This window comes from Raphanus sativus, chromosome 9 (genome assembly GCF_000801105.2).
Source record: "Raphanus sativus cultivar WK10039 chromosome 9, ASM80110v3, whole genome shotgun sequence".
In the NCBI taxonomy this organism is placed as follows: domain Eukaryota; kingdom Viridiplantae; phylum Streptophyta; class Magnoliopsida; order Brassicales; family Brassicaceae; genus Raphanus; species Raphanus sativus.
Window position 1 is genome coordinate 7600629 of NC_079519.1, and position 22362 is coordinate 7622990.

Here is a 22362-nt window from a genome sequence, read left to right on the forward strand (position 1 = left end):
TTGGGAGAATTACCATTGTGACTCAAAACTTGAGTCAAACCCAAAAGAGTACCCCAACTTGGGTCAAAGGCAAAAGTAACTTAAAAGGCTATTGAAATTACAACTATCTCCTTGTGAACAAACAAAAAAACGGATTTTTTTTTACGTTTTCTACCCCTCGCAAGTCGTCTGTAAACAGACGACTTGAAAATAAGTCGTCCAGACGACTTTAAGTTAAGTCGTCTGGACAGTTATTCTTAAACATAATTTAAAAATTTTGTAAAAAATATTTTGATAAGTGAAAATTGGAATTATGTAATTAACATATGTCTTAAGAGATATAAATTAATATATAACAAATTTCAATTGTTTTCAGCCCAGATGAGTGAAAGTAGGAGTCATGATATTCTCTTTAGTTTATGTTTCAATCAACATATGTGTAGTATTGTATGTGTTCTTAGGGTTAGATTTTGGAAAGCATTAAAACCGTTTTTGAAAATTTTTTAAATTACCTAGGCGTGTTCGTTTCTGTGTATAGTAAACACTATTGAAGTATAATTTGATTTTATAACGTGGTTAGTAAGTTAATTTAGTCATTTTAGTTTAGGGGTTCATTTTAGGGTATTGGACGACTTAATATTTAGTCTTCTGTTCCCAGACGACTAAATATTAGGTCGTCTGATGTACATTATCAGCCAGAATAAGTCGTCTAAACCGGACCAAACCTAAAGTTTACCAATGTACTTTTAAAGCTAACCGGATTATTTACCCAATATATAAGGTGATTTTTTTTTTTTTTTTTTCATTTTCCGCGAACAGAAACCCTAACAGTTCTCTTCTCACCGGCGATATCAAAGGCGATTCGAATTCCCACTATTTCCGAACAAACCATCGTTCTCAACGTCGGCTATCTATCTCACTTCATTCTCACCGTTGTCGCCGCAGCTTCTTCTAACCCTAGCGCCGCCGATTCCTCTAACCCTAGCGCCCCCGCTTCCACTATTTCCGAACAAACCGTCGCCCTCGCCACCGTGCTCACCAACGTTCTCACCGCCGCTTACTCTAAAACACTAGCTAGCACCGCCGTTTCTTCTAAACCCTAGCGCCGCCGCTTCTTTTAAACCCTAGCGCCGCCGCTTCTTCTCTGTAAACCGTAGCGCCGTTTCTCTGTAAACCCTAACGCCGGTAAGTCATCAAACTCGTGGAAAAGATGAACATAAAACGTTGTCTTCTTTCAATTTACTCATTCTCACCGTTTCACGTTTATTTTTTCAGATCTATAACCACAATGACGAGTACTCGAACTCCTTCTGCGACTAATCAGGTCCGCTTGAAATTTTTCTACTGGAAGACTTGTAAGTAAGTCGTCTGGAAAGTCTTCAACCTGGACGACTTAGTACGTCCATTTGGAAGACTTTCCAGACGACTTAAATATAAGTCGTCAACTAAGTCGTTCAGTTGGACGACTTTCTAGACGACTTATATTTAAGTCGTCTACTAAGTCGTCTGGAGTAACAATTAAGGCGTGATTGATTTAGCTTGTGTTCTGACTTCTATTGTTGTCTTTGATTATTTTGCAGACAAAAAGGATGGATATTCCAGAACTCCCCCGTAGGTTATACACATTAGGGGAAGAGCCAGAACCCCACAATAGCATTTCGTATCATACGGATAACACGAAGTTGCATACTGCTCTTAGGGAAGCTCTCACTGATGCTGAATTTGAAGAGCTCAAGGAGTCGAGATTGGGAGTTTTCATCAAGTTCAAGGAGCAGGGATTTGGTTGGGCTTCAAGGCTGGTTCACCACTTGCTCGGTTTAAAGCTGGACATTAAGAAGAAGTACGAGATGTGGTGTCTCGTTGGGTCCAGAACCTGCGAGGTTTTCACTGTTAGAGTTTGAAAACATCACTGGTCTAAACTGCGACTACATCGAGGACCTTGAGACACCAGAATGTGAAGTTACCCCACAGATGGTTTCTTTCTGGGAGATGATGGGAGTTCATCGGGAAGCTGGGCCAAGTACTGATCAGATAATAGCAGCACTGAAGAGATGCGGGGATTGGTCCAGGAAGATCGCAAGCGACTCGCGTACCTTTCCATCTTCACTGGATTCATTGAAGAAAAAGTTCTCAAGCGCTACACGAGCTACTCTCGCAAGGCTAGTGATGGATTTAGAAAGGTTTGAGAATTATCCATGGGGGAGAGTCGCGTTTAAGGTGCTGATGGACTCTTTGTGGAACAAAGATATTACTGGCTGTTACACCGTGGATGGCTTTATACAAGTTCTTCAGGTCTGGGCGTACGAAGCTATTCCGGGATTGGGTGCTAGTATTGGTCTACCCAGAGCAAACAGTCCGTCTCCACCGATTCTGGCTTACGACGGCAGCAGAGGCCGCAGATTCATGAAAGCTGCTATCTTGAGTCAGGTACCTTTCCATCTTCACTTAATTAAGTCGTCCGGAAGGTCTTCCAGCTGGACGACTTAGTAGACGACTTATTATAAGTCGTCTGGAAGGTCTTCCAGCTGGACGACTTAGTAGACGACTTATTATAAGTCGTCTGGAAGGTCTTCCAGCTGGACGACTTAGTAGACGACTTATTATAAGTCGTCTGGAAGGTCTTCCAGCTGGACGACTTAGTAGACGACTTATTATAAGTCGTCTGGAAGGTCTTCCAGCTGGACGACTTAGTAGACGACTTATTATAAGTCGTCTGGAAGGTCGTCCAGCTGGACGACTTAGTAGACGACTTATAATAAGTCGTCTGGAAGGTCGTCCAGCTGGACGACTTAGTTGACGACTTATAATTAAGTCGTCTATTTAGTATTTTGTTTCAAATATCTAACTCGATTCTTCTTCTATTTACTGCAGACCCGCGTGATCACACTTTGAGAAGGACATTAGTGAAATGTGGCCAAAATGGGACTCTGAGGTTGATGACGTGCCCGCGGAGAACATCATTAAAGTGATGTATGATCGGAGACCGTGGAAGTGGACCATGGATTGCTGGGAAGTCACTGGTACAAAACCCAAGTTTGTGACTCCATCGAAAAGAGCCAAAGAGATGGTTGTGGAGGAGGTGGAGGAAGACAATCAGAGACCTCGGAAGAAAGCTCGTAAAGAGGCTCCTAAAGAGGCTCCTAAAAGAGGCTAGAGAAGAGGCTCCTACAGAGGCTACAGAAGAGGCTACAGAAGAGGCTAGAGAAGAGGCTAGTTGGGTGACCAGAGAGGAGTTAGAAAACATGTTCAAGGACTTAGGTGACATGATGAAAGAGGGTTTAAGAAGTGCATCAGGGAGATTAGGAAGATCTCCGATAGATTGGAAGCTGTGGAGAAGAAGGTTGGTGTCACCAATCAGGCTACCCCTCAAGCCCCAGAAACCGGGTTAGTAAAAAACACCCTACCCCACAAGCCCCAGAAACCGGGGCTAGTAACAAACAGACTACTCCTCAAAAGGATCAGCCTCCACTTCAAACCAATCATCCTACTCCTCCCACCAGACAGCCTGCTCCTCAAAAGGCAAAGCCTACTCCTCAAAAGGCGAAACAGCCTGCTCCTCAAACTAAACAGCCTGCTCCTCAAACTAAACAGCCTGCTCTCAAACGAAACAGCCTGCTCCTCAAACTAAACAGCCTGCTCCTCAGACGAAACAGCCTGCTCCTCAAACGAAAAAGCCTTCTCCACAAAAGAAACAGCCTTCTCCTCTGCCCAAAGAGGTTAATATCAAATCTTTAAGTCGTCTGGTCTTTGTATAGATTTGTAAATATATAAGTCGTCTGGAAGGTTTTCAGCTGGACGACTTACAAATAAGTCGTCTGGAAGGTTTTCCAGCTGGAAAACCTTCCAGACGACTTATTTGTAAGTCGTCCAGCTGGAAAACCTTCCAGAAGACTTACAAATAAGTCGTCTGAACTCCAGCAGTCGTCCAGGGTTAACTTGTTCTCTTTTATTGCAGAGATTGTTGCCGGAGGATACAGCAGATGAGGCGATCTCGGTATATAAGATCTTGCCGGAGGATAAAGCAGATGGTGTCACCTCCAAAGAGATTGTTCCTCTCACTTCCACTGACCAACCGAGCTTCGCTTCCAACGATCAACAACCGAGCTTCGCTTCCACCGATCCAGCTTCAGCTTCAGAACCGAGCCTGGTTGTATTGGACCAAACAGCTCCCACTGCTTCTGTGCGTGCAAGGAGTGAACGAACGAAGAAACCTGCTCCCACGCAGATATCTCCTTATACGGCAGAGAGAAGGAAACTCCTTAGAGTGGGAAAGTATAATCCATTTCCCACACTAAACAGACCTAAGATGAAGGAGCTCGCTGATTGGTTGAAAACTGATCCGTAAGTGATTGCTTTACCCATAATAGCTTGATTTAGTCTACCAAAACTGATTGCTTTTTTGTTTGCAGTGATTATTTCACTAAGGAAGAGGACAAACCACGTACATCACCAACTTGGTGGTATCAAAAACTCCGGACATCCAAAGCATGGCTGGAAGACGTAGTAAGTCTTCTGCTTATCTTTAAGTCGTCTGGTAACTTGTCTTTGTATAGATTTGTAAATATATAAGTCGTCTGGAAGGTTTTCCAGCTGGACGACTTATTTGTAAGTCGTCCAGCTGGAAAACCTTCCAGAAGACTTACAAATAAGTCGTCTGGTAACTTGTCTTTGTATAGATTTGTAAATATATAAGTCGTCTGGAAGGTTTTCCAGCTGGACGACTTACAAATAAGTCGTCTGGAAGGTTTTCGAGCTGGAAAACCTTCCAGACGACTTATTTGTAAGTCGTCCAGCTGGAAAACCTTCCAGACGACTTATTTGTAAGTCGTCTGGAAGGTTCTAACTTGTATTATTTTATATGCAGCATATAGATGCTTGGATGAATGTGCTGAGGCAGAGGTATAAGGAGAACCCACAATGTTTCCGGAGCGAGCGAATGTGCTTCCTGGATCACAACTTTACCCAGTCTTGGAGAGAACAGTATCTGGTCTTCAAAACATCGTCGTCTGATCACAATGGTTTAGGAAAAATGCTACCTAGTGGGGCGGCGAGTTTGTATGACGGATCAATGCCTTCATTTTGCCAATCAAACAAGAAGTGGGGGGAGGACATTGATGATATCTATGCGCCACTGAACTTGGACAACAAACATTGGGTGGCTATTTGGATATCGATCCCTAAGAGGCACATAGTCGTCTGGGACAGCATACCTTCAACTACCATACCAGAAAGATGGGATGAGATAATGGAGCCTTTTCTCGAGATGGTCCCTTATCTGATTGTGGAGTGCGGAGACCAGATGCATGGGTTGGAGCGATACACTTATGAGAGACTCCTCAAAGATGTACCCACGGCCAACAATGGTGATTGTGGCGTGTACGCTGCAAAGTACATTGAATGTCATGCTCTTGGGGTCCCCTTTAGCCCTAAAGACTTTGCTAGGTCCAATGCGAAGACTATGAGGGATACTATGGCTTTGGCTATATGGACGGAGCTTGTTGATCAGCATCTGAAAGATAATGAGGATGGTGGTATGTTTGTAGGCATGTATGATTAGATACACAAATCAATTTGTATAGATTTTTTAACTTGTATAGATTTTTTAACTTGTATAGATTTTTTAACTTGTATAGATACACAAATCAATTTGTATATTTGAACTATTTGTATACACAAATCTATTTGTATATTTGAACTATTTGTTTACACAAATCTATTTGTATGTTTGTGGGCATGTATGATTTATTTGATTTTCTAACTTGTATAGATTTCTCTAACTTACAAATAAGTCGTCTGGAAGGTTTTCCAGCTGGACGACTTACAAATAAGTCGTCTGGAAGGTTTTCCAGCTGGACGACTTACAAATAAGTCGTCTGGAAGGTTTTCCAGCTGGACGACTTACAAATAAGTCGTCTGGAAGGTTTTCCAGCTGGACGACTTACAAATAAGGTCGTCTAAAAAAAATAAGGTAGTCTAAAATAAAATACACTGGACGACTTACAAATAAGGTCGTCTAAAAAAAATAAGGTAGTCTAAAAATAAAATACACTGGACGACTTCGTAAAAGGTCGTCTAAAAAAAAATACACTTGAAGGGATAGTAGAAGGTAGTCTAAACACTGGACGACTTAAATACACTGGACGACTTAAATACACTGGACGACTTCGTAAAAGGTCGTCTAAAAAAATACACTTGAAGGGATAGTAGAAGGTAGTCTAATACACTGGACGACTTCGTAGAAGGTAGACGAAACACTGGACGACTTAGAAATTAGTCGTCTGGACGGGTAATCAAGACTGGACGACTTATATTTAGGTCGTCTGGACAACTAGTCAACTGGTTGTGTACATTGTGGTTTCGTATGGCCAGTTTCCTTGCAGTTTGAGCATCTCCGTGCCCTGTGTTTCTTCCTGGGTTTGTGTCCCCTCATCCTAGATAGCTCCAACCAAGATTGCCATCTTGATTTCTTCTGTCTCCCCGGACCACGCTTTACGTTTGGAGGAAAGCATTCTCGTTCCTCAATATGTTGTGACACGATAGGATATATATTCTCTGAGTATCCTGCATACAGATGATTCTTTGAGTAAAGTGGACATACAAGTGTGTCGATATGCACACCAGCATGTGTTCCAGCTGCTATAGCATGAGAGCAAGGTATTTTCTCCACTCCATAGACACCACAACCACACTTTACATGTTCCAAATCAACCGCACAGTCCATTTTGCCACCTTTGACAAAGAAACGCCATCCATCAATTGGTTCGACCGTCATCGTATCCGCTATCTCTGATCGAACAGCAAGCAAGTATTCAACACCCCGGCTATGTACAGTTGGGAGACTCAAAGCATCTTGTCTCCTTTTCCAATACCATTTTCCTAACTTCTGCCTTATGAACTCCAGCAGGAACGGAATCGGAAATCCTCTTGCTCGCTTCAGTGCGGAATTAATAGATTCAGCGATGTTGCTTGTTTTTATGTTGAACCTGTTCCCCTTACAATAAACCCTTGACCATAGCTTGGCGTCGGCCTTCTCCAAATACGTTGCAAGTTCCGGGTTTGCACTCCGTATCTCAGCCATGTACCGGTTAAAATCGTGAACCGTGTGCGCATAAGCAGCCCCTTTCACCAAGTACATGAGATGTTTCCCTTTAAACTTTTTGACAATGTTATCTTGAAGGTGATAATAACATATTCCTCGGGTTGCCCAAGGAAACACCTTCTCACACGCACTTTTAATGGCCGCGTGCCGGTCAGAGACTATCACCAGAGGCTTGTCATGAGATATACAACTAGCCAATTTTGTGAAAAACCATTCCCAAGAAGGTTCATCTTCAGCATCCACGATCCCAAAAGCCAATGGGAATATCTGAAAATTGCCATCTTGTGCGGCTGCAACTAACATAACACCTCCATACTTTCCACTTAGGTGAGTTCCATCCACCACAATGACCCTTCTCTGATACTTAAAACCTTTGATAGAAGCTCCAAAAGAGAGAAATAGATACTTAAATCTTTTCTCAGAATCAAGTTCTATAGCCGTGATAGAATCAGGATTTGCAATGGAGATTTGCTCGAGATATGAAGGCAGACGCGAATACCCTTCTTCTGCTGATCCTCTCACCAATTTCTGTGCATATAACAGTGCTCTGTATGAAGTGGTGTAATCAAGCGTCATGCCAAACATGTTCTTCATTGCATCAGTGATATGCTGTGGAGTTATCCCATCAATGATCCCAACACGATCAATGAAAAGACTACCAACATACTTTGGAGTACAGTGTCTCCGCTGAGCGATTCGGTCTCCAATTGAGCATAAATGTTTTTCCACATACTTTGTTACCCAAAACGTGTTTGACCCATGTTTCACACTCGCTCTGATCTTCCATCCACAACCGCTAACCCGACATATTGCCACAAGGAGAGTTTTTGTTGATTTGTATATTCTGAAAGAAAACCTACCCCTCACTGCTGTCAACCGCAGCTCTGAAAGCAGTGCATCCTTGCTAACAAAACTCTGGTTGACATAGATGCTGGTACAATCCGATTTTCCTCCTTCAATAGCATTTGTCTTAGCATATGTCTTTTCAATTTCTTCAAAACAAATATTATCATCATCTTCCTCGTCCTCATCTAGAACCTTTCCATAAAGACTGTAATCCCCACCATTCTGATCCGTTTCACCAACAATAGTGTTATCAGCATCCTCCTCCCCATTTTCCTCCTCCCCATTTTCCTCCTCCCCATCTTGATTTTCATCTTCAACAGACTCATTATCACCAACATCTTCAAAACATTCATCAGCCTCATCATTATCACCAACATCTTCTTCCCATTCACCAGCTTCATCATTATCACCAACATCTTCTTCCCATTCACCAGCTTCATCATTATCACCAGCTTCTTCTCTTTTCTCTGAAACCGTTTCCACCTTGCTGCGGCTTGATACACAAAGACATACTCTATGCGTTTTGAGTATCTCGAGCAAGTTTCGAACTTGTCTATCACTTGTAACATGAATGGGAGGACTGCTTGGAGTCATCATCATTTCTGCTGGTAATGAGTAGCTAATCTCCACAGTCACTGATCTCATGTCCAGGTTATAATCTTCTTGAGCCATTGCAACAAGTTCAGCATGTGTTGAATCTTCATTCAATAAAAACAATCTTGCTCCTTTGAGATCATCAACCACAAAAATCCCAACGGAAATCTCTCAACAACCATTCTCCATACACTGCATGTAACTTAAAAATCATCTGCAAATATTCAAAATAAAACACATTAGTAAACATAGAGAAAATGAAGAAGTTCAACAAACATTATCGCAGACGACTTAGATTTAAGTCGTCCAGAAGACTTAAAGGTAAGTCGTCTAAAGAGGTCACTTTTGCAATTGAAAATTAAAAGGGACGACTTAATTCTAAGTCGTCCGGCTTTGTTTGTTAAAAAAAAAAATTCAGACGACTTATATATAAGTCGTCTACGAAAAACGGGCTAGTTTTGCATTTGACCGAATCGTGTCAGATCTTTGACTATTTCTGGACGACTTATAAATCAGTCGTCTCTGGAAAGTAAAAATTTCAATATTTTATTCAAACTAGACGACTTACACGTAAGTCGTCCCAGGTTAGTTTTGTAATTGAAAAATAAAACTTGAAATTTAACTTTCTCCAGACGACTTAACTAAAAGTCGTCCAGCTAGACGACTTAATTTAAGGTCGTCCGGGATAAGCAAGGTTTGGACGACTTAATTGGGAAAAATTCTGGACGACTTTGCTTTCCCCGGACGACTTTAAATTAAGTCTTCTGACGGGACGACTTTATATTATGTCGTCTGGTAAAAATTAAATTATGAAGTTTTATTTTTCAACTACAAAACTAACCTAAGACGACTTACACGTAAGTCGTCTAGTTTAATAAAATATTGAAATTTTAACTTTCCGAGAGACGACTGAATTATAAGTCGTCCAGAAATAGTCAAAGATCTGACACGATTCGGTCAAATGCAAAACTAGCCTGTTTCTCGTAGACGACTTATATATAAGTCGTCTGGACTGTTTTTTTTCACCAAACAAAGCTGGACGACTTAGTTTAAGTCGTCCGTTTGACCAGAAGACTCATCAGTAAGTCTTCTACATACAGATGACTTACTTGTAAGTCTTCTACGCGAACAGATTTTGAAAAAAATTCAAATTCGTACCTTCAACTAGGTGAGATGACTTTGTTTGCACACAGGGTCTTCTCCAACCACCCAGAACCTCAAACGAAAGCAACCGTAAGTCAAAACGAAAGAAATATGGCTCCAAACAATTTTGAATCAAAAGCTTCAGTTTTTTGGATGAATATGGAGAGAAAGTGAAAGAAATGTTGTTTTTAGTTCATAACAATTGAAACAGAGAGAGTGTAAAGAGATTTACGTGCATTAAAGGGCATTAAAAGCTCCAAACAGTTCGTACAAGGTTGTTCCCACTATTCATGGCAGTGGCAATATTGTAAATACTTGAAGAAAATGAGGTTGAGACAGTAAAGAAGCCATTTTCGAAAAAAAAAAAAAAAAGGGTTAATGGCATTTTCGTAGATAAAATGCAGATGTGGGGTTAAAAACTCAAAAAAAAAATGAGTCAAAAGAAAAGGTTAGTTTTCTGTTTGAATTCAAGTTTTGAGTCACTTTTGCAATAAGCCCAACATATTTAGCAAAGTTGTTTTAAGTTGTCGAAATTTTAGACTTGGTGACAAAGTATATTATTATCTTAAATTAAACCTACCATATAGAACTTCTTCAAAATTTTGTACCAAGCTTAAAAATTTGGTGGAATCATTAACTTGGTCAAAACGTTTCTCAACTATTCAAACAATATGGTATAAAAACAATTAATTTAATCTTACCAAAAGAGTTTGATACATAAATTGTGTATCAGGAAAATTTGGTTCAAATATTAGGATTTTTACTGTCTTCTAATGATCATAATACCGGCAGTTTACGATTGATCCTATTTCGACTCAATTAAAATTAAAAAGAACATTTAAACGACATTGATTATAGATAATCCGAAATAAATAGTTATTTTCTAATTAAACATATTGTATTGACAAATTTAAGATTTATATATGATTGAATTTTTTTACAATTTTTGTTTGTTTATATAATCATTTATATGTTGGGCTGATACATATGGATATTTTCTTTTACTAACTTGTCAGTAAATAAAATTTAAATATTTTTTGATTTTGAAGTTATACTAATTTTCAAAATATCAGATTTTTACTTTCGTTTTGAAAATATAAGATGGAAAATTAAAATATTAAAAAAGACAATTACAAATTTGAAAACTAAACTAAAATTGTGTCTCTTTGCTATAAAATATTTTTTTCTTTTATTAACAAAACAACTTTGAATAGATGCGTCTCTTTTGCTATTATTTATCAAAGCGTCTCTTTGTTATTAATTAAAAAAAACAACACTTAGAAAATCATTAGTTTCTGTTTTATACCAAAAGCATGCAATACTTAGACCATAATATATAGTAAATTTTTGATTTAAATTTCTGTTTTAGTAATATGGACTAAGATTATATCTTACACATTTTTTTAAAAAAAATATTATGTTGAATCACAATATAAATCAACCTTGAGCCATTTAAAGAAAGTATCATTTAATGAGATTGTTGAGTATTAATTTAATGAGATCGCCGAGTATTAATTTAATGAGATCGTCGAGTATTAAGTTTATCATATCATATACATTTATGTTTGGATTAATATAATATTTCCTAGAAATTGGATTTTGAAGTTACTAATTTTTAATTAATTTTTATGGTGCCACGTAAACAAAATTAACATCATAATTAAGTGACACTTAAGCAAGATTTTTTTAGTTAATACAAACTTAAGGTTACAACTTTTTAAATGTTTCTTCATTAATATATAGAGGATATTCATATTTTTGGTCAAATTAAATAATCATACTTAGTACGCGTACCTTTACTTTAAATGCAAAAATAAATTTTCATATTTTGATTAGGAAAATCTCGCATAAATGTTGCTAACTATGAGTAACTTACTTTGTACAGAATAAGAAACTAAATTATTCTCTTTATTAATATAGTCAAATATATAGAGTAATTAATCACTGCTTATTTCCAATTTTCTTATTGCGTAACGCAAGGATTCATATTTCTTATTTATGGTGTTCGAAACACTGTCATAAATAGGAAAACAGATTTAAATGCGTAACTATAGTCTAAACCAATATTTGAGAGAAGTGAGACCAATGACAAAACCTGTAATATATTTAGTAAGTTAAGGATATTTCTAAATATGGTTTGAAGAGAATTGTGGAACAGACATGTCAACATGATATTGGGGTAAATAAGTATTAACTAAAAGGTTATTTTTTACTTTTCTTCCCTATTAATAAGAAAGGGATGATACATATTTATTAATTTGAATTTGTTCATAAATGTATTCACCTATTAATCAATAAAGGAAAAGTAATTATATGTTAGATTGTTAGTCCAATATTGAATTTATTCGTTTTATATTAAAAAAAGAAAGATATAAACTCGTGAGAATATTTTGAGTAGTAAATGTATTACTATCAATGCTCCACCATATATTCATATATTTCCATAAATTAAAAATCCAATTAATGTTGACAAACTTGTGTGAAGAAGCTTTAAATATATTGTTTTACCAAGTAAGATAAGCTTAATTATACGGTAACCGAAATTCCATATAGAAAAAGAAATACTTTGATATAAATTTCTATATTTCCGACTTTACAATATGCTAGATATATAGTTCCCTACTTATATTAAATTTCATAATCTCTATATATATATTCTCCATATTATTTATATGTGTGACAATTATAATAAATTAAATAAATATGTGGCCAGTCCTCATATTTGTATATGAAATTATGAACACCAAATATAAATCATATAATAAAACATATCTTGTGTGGCTGCTTTCTCTGAGTTGGTCTTCCATGAATGAGACTATTATCAAATTCTTGATTATTAGCTAATAATCAATAAACAACAATTCAAAAAAAAAATCAAGTCTATTCATTTACCGAAATTATACAACTGCTAATCAAAAATATTAAAATAACAAAGAGTAACAAACAGCTGCATATAATATTCTTAAAAGTAAACATAAAAGAAATAAGAAAAGATACTTGTGGCCTAATTTGAAAAAAAAAACTATCGACTTAGAAAGGTAAAGTAAGTCAGTATTTTTTTACCGACTTAGAAAGGTAAAGCTGTGAATTAGAAAGGTAAAGCTCAAATTCGATTCTTAGTCTGAACTCGATTCTTAGTCTCTCGCAGAAAAACCTGTGAATTAGAAAGGTAAAGATAAAAGTAATATATTTAAAAGTAAACATTAAAAAAAATGTGAATTACAAAAACCTGTGAATTGGAAAGATAAAACTCCACTTCGATTCTTAGTCTCTCGCTTGAAAATGCTCTGGTTAAAACCCTGAAAACCATTAGACGGATTGCTATCAGACAAAAAAAAGGAGCAACATGTACACGAATTATAAGGCAATAAAAGTAATAGAAACCTTATATAATCACACCTACATGTACACGACTTATTTTGTTCGGAATGACCTCCACTATCATTATATATATTTTTAGATCTTGTGCACCAAGTTTAAATTTCCGTTAGTATTATGCAATTAATACCCGATATTTTTTTACTCATAATTGCCACTCCTTGAATGACAGCATAATTGTCTATTTTGAAAATGAATAAATGATATAAGGAATGATTGTTTAATCATTATGGACGGATCATAATTGCCAATCATAGTAGTTTCCAAAATCGAAACCAAATTAAAATCGGTCTACAAAGGTTGCTATAAATGTACACACGAAACTAAAGACAATAAATTAGTGGCATTAAATTAATACACGAAATTAAAGGCAGTAAATTAAGGTTGCTATAAACGGATGCATCATTAATTGAATGCGAATAATTCGGTTATGAGACTATATTATATAAGTCGATTATTCACATGTATCACAATGACATTCATATGTAATTATTCTAGTAAATTGAGGGTAAATCTAAAAATGGGCTGAGAATGAATATGGTGCCGCCACGTCAGCATGGCACACATGTAAATAACTTACAAAACAAATGTTACTCTCAAAAATTGCTCATTGATTAATAAGAAGGGGATATATCCAATAGTAATCCGAGTATAGATTTTTGAAAACAATTATTATGAGTAGGATATAATTGCAATCTAAACAAACCTATAAAATGAAGGTTGTCTCCTAAAATGAACCAAAACTATAAAATGAACCACTTACATTTATATTTAAAATATTCATATTTTTCGGACAGACCAAAATCATTATATATGGAAGGATCATAAATTGCCTAATCATTATAGAAAGATCATAAATTGCAAATCATAGTACTCACCAAATCTGACACGAAATTAAAGTCCACCAGCCGAGTTTCCCATATATAAACAAATGAAACAAAACACAATAAATTCAAACATTTAAGTCATACACGCAATTATATGAACGTTGCCATAAACGGATAAATCGGAATTGAATGCTAAATAATTCGATGAATTATATTAATGTTTGACGATGAGAGTATATTATATGACAATGGCAGACTTATGTAATTATTCTAGTGAGTTGAGGACAAATATACAAATCGGCTGAGAATGAATATGGTGCCGACACGTCAGCATGGCATACCCGTAAATAACTTACAAACCAAATGTTACTCTTTAAAAATGCTTCTTGATTAATAAGAAGGGGATTTAGTTGCCGACTTTAGGTCAACAAATTTGAGACCCATCTTCTATTGGGCCTCACGAGACTAATCTTGAAACCTGTGGATGCTAATGCAATATGTGTGGCAGACAACTTTTACACATCAGTACAATCTTTTGACTGAGAAGTGAGAAGAGAAAACAGAAAGGTTAAAAGCTCTGTATTTCAATAAAAAAGGAAAAAAAAAAAGATTCGCAAACATATGTGATATGTATATCGCTCTTAGTCTGTATATGTCAAAGATACACACAACATAGTCTAGTTTTCACTTTTAGAATTGTCTATTTTTAGAAAATAAAAGAATCCAAGTGATCAATTACAACGTGAATTATCATCATCTTCAATAACCTTCTTCACCTCTTCAACCTTCTTCACATCTTCAACTTTCTTCAACCCATTCTTAGGCATTTCGTCTATAATGGTAATAACTGCTTTCTGAACAGTAGGGACAAGTAAGGCCTCTTCTTCTGTAGCCTGAAGAGGCTCCAAAGAATCCACAATGTCCCTCATTAAAGGCCTAGCCTTCGGGTTCCGGTTAAGGCAATGGTAAGCTAACATTGCAGCCTTTTGAACCGACTTAACCGGGTACTCGCAGTTCATTCTCGGGTCTACAATGTTCAACACTTTCTTCTTCTCTTTCAGCAACGGAAGAGCCCAATCTATTAGGTTCTGCTCACGCGTGGGCCGTGACTTGTCTAATGATTTTCTCCCTGTGAGAAGCTCTAACAGAACTACACCAAAACTGTACACGTCACTCCCTGGAGTCAGATGACCTGGCAACCAAGAAAGTCACCAAATATGTCATCAAAAAGATTCAAACTCAAACAATCTATACATTGTAGAAGAAACTTGCCTGTCATGATGTATTCAGGAGCTGCGTAGCCGTAAGTTCCCATTATACGAGTGGAGACGTGTGATTTATCTCCAACAGGACCGTCTTTGGCGAGTCCAAAGTCAGATAACTTGGCGTTATATTCCTGTCACAACACTAATATGAAACCTCCACAATAGTATTTATGTAATACTAGTACTAACCATGTCTAGAAGAATGTTGGAGGTTTTGAAATCACGATAGATGACTGGTTTCTTTGCTTCGTGAAGAAATGCGAGTCCTTTGGCTGCTCCAAATGCAATCTTCATTCTAATTTCCCATGAAAGAGGAAGCAACACTTCTACCACAAGGATACACATACACTCAGAAGAGTTCAAGCAAGAAGACAAAATGAGGGTAAGAGAACACTAAAACTTACTTGAGAAAAGATTGTTCTCCACGCTACCACGAGCCATGTACTCGTAGATAAGCACCCTGTGGTTATCCTCGCAGCAATAACCGATCAGTTTCACTAAGTTCGGATGTGAAAGCTGTCCCAAGAATATCACCTCTGCCTACACAACATCGGAGACCATAGATAAGATTCTTAGTCCATTCTCTCTTAGGGTTGATGATTAGACTTGGGACACAAGCAAAAGACGGAGAGACTACAACTAACCAGCCATTCTCTGTGACCCTGAAAACTATTGTCTCCATCGTGAACTTTAACGGCCACAGGGAGTGGTTTTGGAACTTCTTCTTGGTCACCCAGTTCCTCTTTTATAAAGCCTTTGTAGACACTTCCAAAGCCACCACCACCAAGAACTCTGTCTTGTCTGAAATTACCTGTAATGTTCTTAAGCTCATCGTATGTGAAAGCTATCAGAGGATTCGTAGCTGAGTCACGTCTTAGATCTTCTACTTCTTTTGGATTTGATGGCAGCTTTTGAACTTCTTTAACACGTGTCTCTTCTTCACGTGGACTCTGTTCTTTAGGTGATTCTGTACGAAAACATAAAAAAGATCTAATGTTTTTGATTCTGTGGATATAGTTGAAGATTCTACTTGACAAATATTTGAAACATGTTGTGGAATTGATTGGTTTTGGATGTATTATTTTTCATGGGGTCTAAAATCTCAACAACTTGGAATATGTAATTAAAAATGTCTTCTGAAGGGACCAATCAAGAAGAAAACAAAAGCATATAGACAGAAATGAAACTGAAGGAGACTATAGTAAAAATAAATCCAACAGATTTTAATTGCTTGGTTAAAATTCTAAACAAATTGAGCTAAAAGAAATTAAACTAATTGAACAAAAACATTGACTTTATAAAACCAAGAATACCAGGAAAGGATGATGAATATACAGAGAGCATAATCAAAATAAACAAAGAAAGTAAAAAAGAATACTCTATTAAATAAGTTTGGTATATAACCGACAGATTTTTCATAGTTTGCGAAAGCTTTTTTGGTATAGAGCCATAAGAAAATCTCGTAATTTCAGGAGAAAATATTGAAAAAAAAATCCATAACAGTAGTAAAGAATTTCAAGAAAGCCAAAAACCAAATCAAGAAAGAAGAAGGAGATAGAAACGCAAACCTGACTTAGCGTTTGCAGAAACTTTATGATTAAACGGCTCAAATCTACACAAACAGTTACCCATCACTCCCAAACAACACACACGATAAAAGAGAGAAATTACTATATTTAATGAGAAATGAACTTTATTATCTTTTTGCAAGTTACAGATTTATCATTTATGCCTATAAAGACAACCTAGCTCTCAGTTTCTGTTCTCTCCTCTTCTTGGTTTCTTTATTTCTTTTTTGGAAGAACCAAAAGGTAAAGAGAAGATGCAAAAGGGCGATACTCTAAAGGAAACGTTTCTTCTTAGAGAGAGAGAGAGAGAGAGAGAGAGAGAGAGGGATTCTTCGTGGTAATGATGGGCACAGAGCTATGAGGTGGGAAGAGAAAGAGGTCTTTGGCTATGGCGGAGATGGGCCCTACTTCTCTTTCTCTTTTTTTCCACTGACATTTCAAAACAGAAAGTCAGGAAACGAGAAAAACAGTCCATATCGCTCTGTTTTGTTCTGGTCCGGTTTGATCCGGTCCGCTCACAATTCTCTCTGGTCTGATAATGCAAATTATTCCCTTGATTTATTAGACTAGGGTAAAGTCAGAAATTAATTTCATTGAAAATTTTCGCTATTTGGAAAAAGAAATTGCAACAGATTTCTGATTAAGTGAACCACGAAAAAAAAACAAATCAAAATCAAACGAAGAACCATTAGTTGTCTTATTTATTTGGTGGGATGTTCTCATTTGTTTTAATAGTGCGCATGTATGATGATGCGCATTTTCAGACCACAACTCTATCACTCTCGATCGCTTTCTCTTTGTCTAAGCGTGCGCCTTTGCCTTTTCTCAATTCTTTTTTTTTTTCTGTTATCGATAAATTTTGTGTTCACATTCTTTCTTTTTTGGCGGTGTTCACATTTATTTCATTTTAATCCAATACTATGTTAGTGCATAATTCACAAAGTGACTCAACATTTTATATCGGCTAATTTTTCTACAAAAACGGATCTGCTCATTATACCCAAGTATAGCTGTCACATTAACATATTATCGATGACAAAAGCCTAAATAAGTAATTTGATAATTTGAATATAAAACTAAAGCAGAACTTTTATGCATTAGCTAGGCTTTCCACACAAAAAACATATTTTCATAAAATTGCAATATACACAGCGACATCACTAGCACAAATAAGTAGAAACATGTTATGCTCCTCAAAAAGACAAAAAAAAGACAATTGATAATTCTGTAATGAATATTCATTTTTTTCATGAAGTATGCAACAGTTTGTATTTTCTATACAAAATGTAAATCAGTTATTTGAATTTAATATGCAGCCGTTTAAAATTAACTTTCTTAGTTTATCTTACTTATATATCATAATTTGTTATCTAAATTGATGCTTTATAGAAAGATAATGCATTTATTCTTGTCAGAAAATGCTATCTACAAAGAAAAAATATCCTACCTTGTTGAATAGGAAAGGAGATTACTGACGTGAATAATAAATTAACATCAACTAATATGATTAGATGAAAATATCCCAAAGACACCTTACCTAACATGCTATTATTAGTTTATTACACACACTTATATTTTCTATTCAAATTTACAAACGCACAAGATTAATGTCCCACTAAAAAAAAGTTAACTATATAAGTTTTCCTTTATACATCACCACGCACATTTATCATGATATTTCTTATTTTTTATTAGATTAGTATAGAAAAATGTGGAAAATATTATTCCTCTTTTTGTTGTTTTTCCGCTCTATATGAAAGATGATGATCTGATAAACTTGTTTATATGTTTACTTTATTCCCTAATAAAATATTACTAGATTTTAACCCGCACGTTCGTGCGGATATATTTATATTTTTTAAATATATTTTATATTATTAAAAATATTTTAAATATATAATTTCTATTTTAGTGTTATATATTGTATTACTATATCATATTATTGTTTATATTTCTTATTCAGTATTATTAATATATAATGGTTTTTTAAAAAAAATTTACTTTGTTATTGATTTTTATTACTTACTAATATAAAATAAAATAAAATATGAAATACTCAAATAGAGAACCCCATTCAAATTATGTTGTTTTCTTTAATTTAAACATTTTGCATATAATACATTTTTAAATTTTATTTATTTATATTATAGAAAATAAATATGACTAAAATAATTACATTTACATGTTGTGTTTAAGAAAATATACTTTAACATATCTCATTTTAGTATTTTACGGGATTTATTTATTTTAAATAATATAATCCTATTGTTTTAGTAAACTTTATACATAGTAGTATCTATCATACTATTTTATTAAATTTATTATATAGGATATTTGTTTTGGATGTTATGATATTAAGTTCTATTTTTTTTTTAAATTAAGACGTCAAAACATTAGGTTACTTTAAATTTTTACAACATATATAGTTAGTTTTTTTCAGGTACATTTCAAAAAGTTAATCTTTATTATCCATGATTTTTGTCTTTTGTAAAATTTGAAATATTATCATTTTGAGTTTGAATATTTATTTTCAAAATAATATATTTTTTCGAGACAACTTTGGAAAATTACACAACTATTTGAGTTTGGAATAATACATGAACTTTGAATTTGTTTTGGTACTACATTACTGTATCATTTTATAAAATATTTGAATTTTTGGTGATATTTTTAATTCTTTTATCAACAAATTTTGTTACAATTAAAATAAAACAAAATTTATAATTAAAATTTGATTTTTGTCACTAATATTTTAAATGAATTACTGAAATTTCATATTTTACTAATAACATATTTTTAAATAGTATATGAACTAAAGGTTATTATATACTATTATATTTTTGTATATAAACATTTTTAAGCAATATATTGCTAATAGTTTCAAAATAAATAAAAAGATAATGTATGGCTGTAAATATAAAATTTTAACTTATGTTAATACATTTATTTTAATATAAAAGTATTATATAGTTTTAGAAGTTTAATCCCTTATAATTATGATCAATAATTTATTTAAGTTAAAAAATAAAATAATTTTTTTTTGTTAATTTACCTATTTAATATATTTTTAATATTTAATTCATATAGCACTTCTATTTTTATATAATACGGAATATATCATAGAATCTATAAAAAAGTTAGTATAAAGAATTTTTTATTTTCTTTTTTATAATAAGTTTTAGTTAAATTTACTTATAATAATATTATATTACTAATTTCGAAATATATTAATGTGTTATTTATAAAAAAATATTTAAATTTTAAACTAAGATTTTGTTAGATTCTTTCTCAACAGATTTTATTATAATTAAAAAAATCAAATTTATAGTTGGTTTATTGTTAATATATTTATAGTTGGTTTATTGTTAATACAAATAATCAAATATGTCATATTGACTAATTCTTTAAGTGGTCCTACTATGACTTGTTAATAGTAGATAAAAATAGAACCCTAAATTAATAGATTAGATGTTTATTGGTAATATATGATTATTTTCAAACCATCCCATAAATTTTGAAAGCCTAGAAATTTGTTTATTAAACATTATAAATTTCTTGTTAAACATTGCTTAACGAGCCCTAAACATGTTATACCAAATCACAACTTCATCTCTGAACGGGAGGTCGAAGTTATGATCATACTTTAATTCATATTGATTTTTAAAATACGCATTGAAATGCAAGAAACCAAATGTGTGCGAATGCAACCATGTGTGTGTATGGGTAATAATAACCGGTAGAAAGTTGCTTCAACAAGAGATATAATTGAACACCCACTAGTTTGTTTCTTTGGATCCCATTTAATCTCCTCCAGGTGTTAGGCTTGAATACTGTATGGTTTTTATCTAAATATGTCTGCAATTTCTTGTTTATTTTCTTCCCAACTAACAGAAAGTTTCCCAAATTCTGAGTCACAGAAATAATAAAAGTTCTCTGATTCATGGATGGAAAGTTGCTATAGATCACTCCACACCCATCACACCCATGTGTTCTTCAATCTTTTCTATTTATCTCCATGACTCATGGACCAGAGCAAGAAGTCCCCTAAAGATATTGCTAAACAATTAATGACTTACTCTCTTTTAGTAAAAAGAAACAATTTATTTACATTTGACACACGGAACGCCAGTTAGGACCAAACATCCATATGTGTATCTCAATCACTTATTGAACGCCAGTTAGTGGTTCACAGCTAACTGCTTGCACGAATGTTATTTACTATTAGCTAGAGACTATTAGTATTTAAGTGGCATTATCACTGTTCAAATTAGAATCCGGTAGGATGCAATAACAAAAAAAATTATCTAATTTATAGAATATCAGATTGAATTCTGATAAATTTTGTATATCAAATGTTATTCATATAATTGTACCTTTTTTGTCATCTATAATTGTCCCTGTTAATGCTTTTTCCGTTTTTGCTAAGAATTATACCTTGTTAATTCTAGCGGGAATATACAGTAGAACTTCTATAAATTAATAATCTATAAATTAATAATCTCTATAAATTAATAAATTTTACCGGTCCCAAGTTGGGCCGGTGTTAAATATAACACAATCGATAAAATAATAAGATAATAATATTTTTAAAATTTCTATGTAAATATATAGTCTCCTTAAAATCATAAATTCATATCTATAAGTTAAATATTATATTGTTGGTTTTTATATTCACAATAAAAATTCTTTATTTTTCTTAAACATTTCAATATATTTTGATAACATTTAGTAAAATTATACCGAAAACCACTTAACAATTCTATGAAACATAAAATTATACATAAAATAAGATAATAAAACATTATTGAAGTCAAATTTCTAAAATAATGTACATACGGTAAAATAAAATATTTTCTTTTTTATATAAATAAAAATAGAAAAATAGAAAAAATCTAAATAAGGAAAATTTTGTAAATTAATATCTCTATAAATTAATAAAATTTCAAAGTTCCAACATTATTAATTTATAGAGGTTTTACTGTATAATTAACATTATTGAATGCATATGAAAGAGTACATGTAAAAGTGAAAACATATGATATGGTTTAAAGTAATATAATTTAAAAAAAAATTGTATCATTATTAAAAGGTACTCGGATGTGGTATTTATACCGTTTTTCTGTCGACTTATTTGCACCTTTTTGATGATAAATATGAGACGTATGCTACATTTAAAGATTATTTTCAAAATACCAAAATATTCGAACAAAAACTATATTTTACATAATCAGTTTAATTCAAAATATGTAAACCATATAAATAATTTAAATTTCCTAAACGTAGGCCAACCAGAGTTTTTCTTGTCGGGTAAGAAACAAATAACTTAACTTGTATCTTACGATATATCATATATGTTCTCATATACTAAGGATTAAAAAGATGAAGATTTCCCGTGGATTTTTCATAATACCAGCAAAATAAATCAAGAAATTAAAATTTTAACAAATGTCAATGGCAACCCAAAAATATAACAGAATCATTTGTTGAACCGGTTAGTCGGTGACTCTATTGAGTTTTTTTTTAATGAACATAGATGATTATTACGCTTCAAGATTAAGTTATAATCATATAGAATTAATATTACTACACTAGCATCATCAGTGGTCAATGCTATTCCTGAAAATAGTGAACAAAAGCTAAGAAATTCATAAGATAAAGAAACT

At 34.0% G+C, this 22362-nt stretch overlaps 1 protein-coding gene across 2 annotated transcripts; it reads right to left on the reverse strand.

Moving 5' to 3' along the window:
* Nucleotides 1-14432: 14432 nt before the first annotated feature.
* On the reverse strand, nucleotides 14433-17136 carry LOC108828648 (probable serine/threonine-protein kinase PBL16). Of its 2 annotated transcripts, none has more exons than XM_018602396.2 (6): nucleotides 16700-17136; nucleotides 15776-16098; nucleotides 15536-15671; nucleotides 15321-15454; nucleotides 15139-15262; nucleotides 14433-15058 (listed from the first exon to the last, which is right to left on the reverse strand). In XM_018602396.2, the coding sequence occupies exons 1-6, from the start codon at nucleotides 16761-16763 to the stop codon at nucleotides 14598-14600; spliced, it is 1242 nt and encodes a 413-aa protein (XP_018457898.1). In that variant the 5' UTR covers nucleotides 16764-17136; the 3' UTR covers nucleotides 14433-14597. The 2 variants fall into 2 exon arrangements, with proteins under 2 accessions (XP_018457898.1, XP_018457897.1); XM_018602395.2 differs by having other exon boundaries at nucleotides 15321-15457; nucleotides 16700-17133.
* Between the last annotated feature and the right edge of the window lie 5226 nt (nucleotides 17137-22362).

What these genes read in the sequence shown, in the direction of transcription:
- LOC108828648 (XM_018602395.2), bottom strand. Translation starts at nt 16,763, where the DNA reads ATGGGTAACTGTTTGTGTAGATTTGAGCCGTTTAATCATAAAGTTTCT. An exon ending in GGAGAACAATCTTTTCTCAA is followed by an intron (nt 15,458 to 15,535) that starts GTAAGTTTTAGT and finishes TCCTTGTGGTAG; the next exon opens with AAGTGTTGCTTCCTCTTTCA. An exon ending in CCAACATTCTTCTAGACATG is followed by an intron (nt 15,263 to 15,320) that starts GTTAGTACTAGT and finishes GTGTTGTGACAG; the next exon opens with GAATATAACGCCAAGTTATC.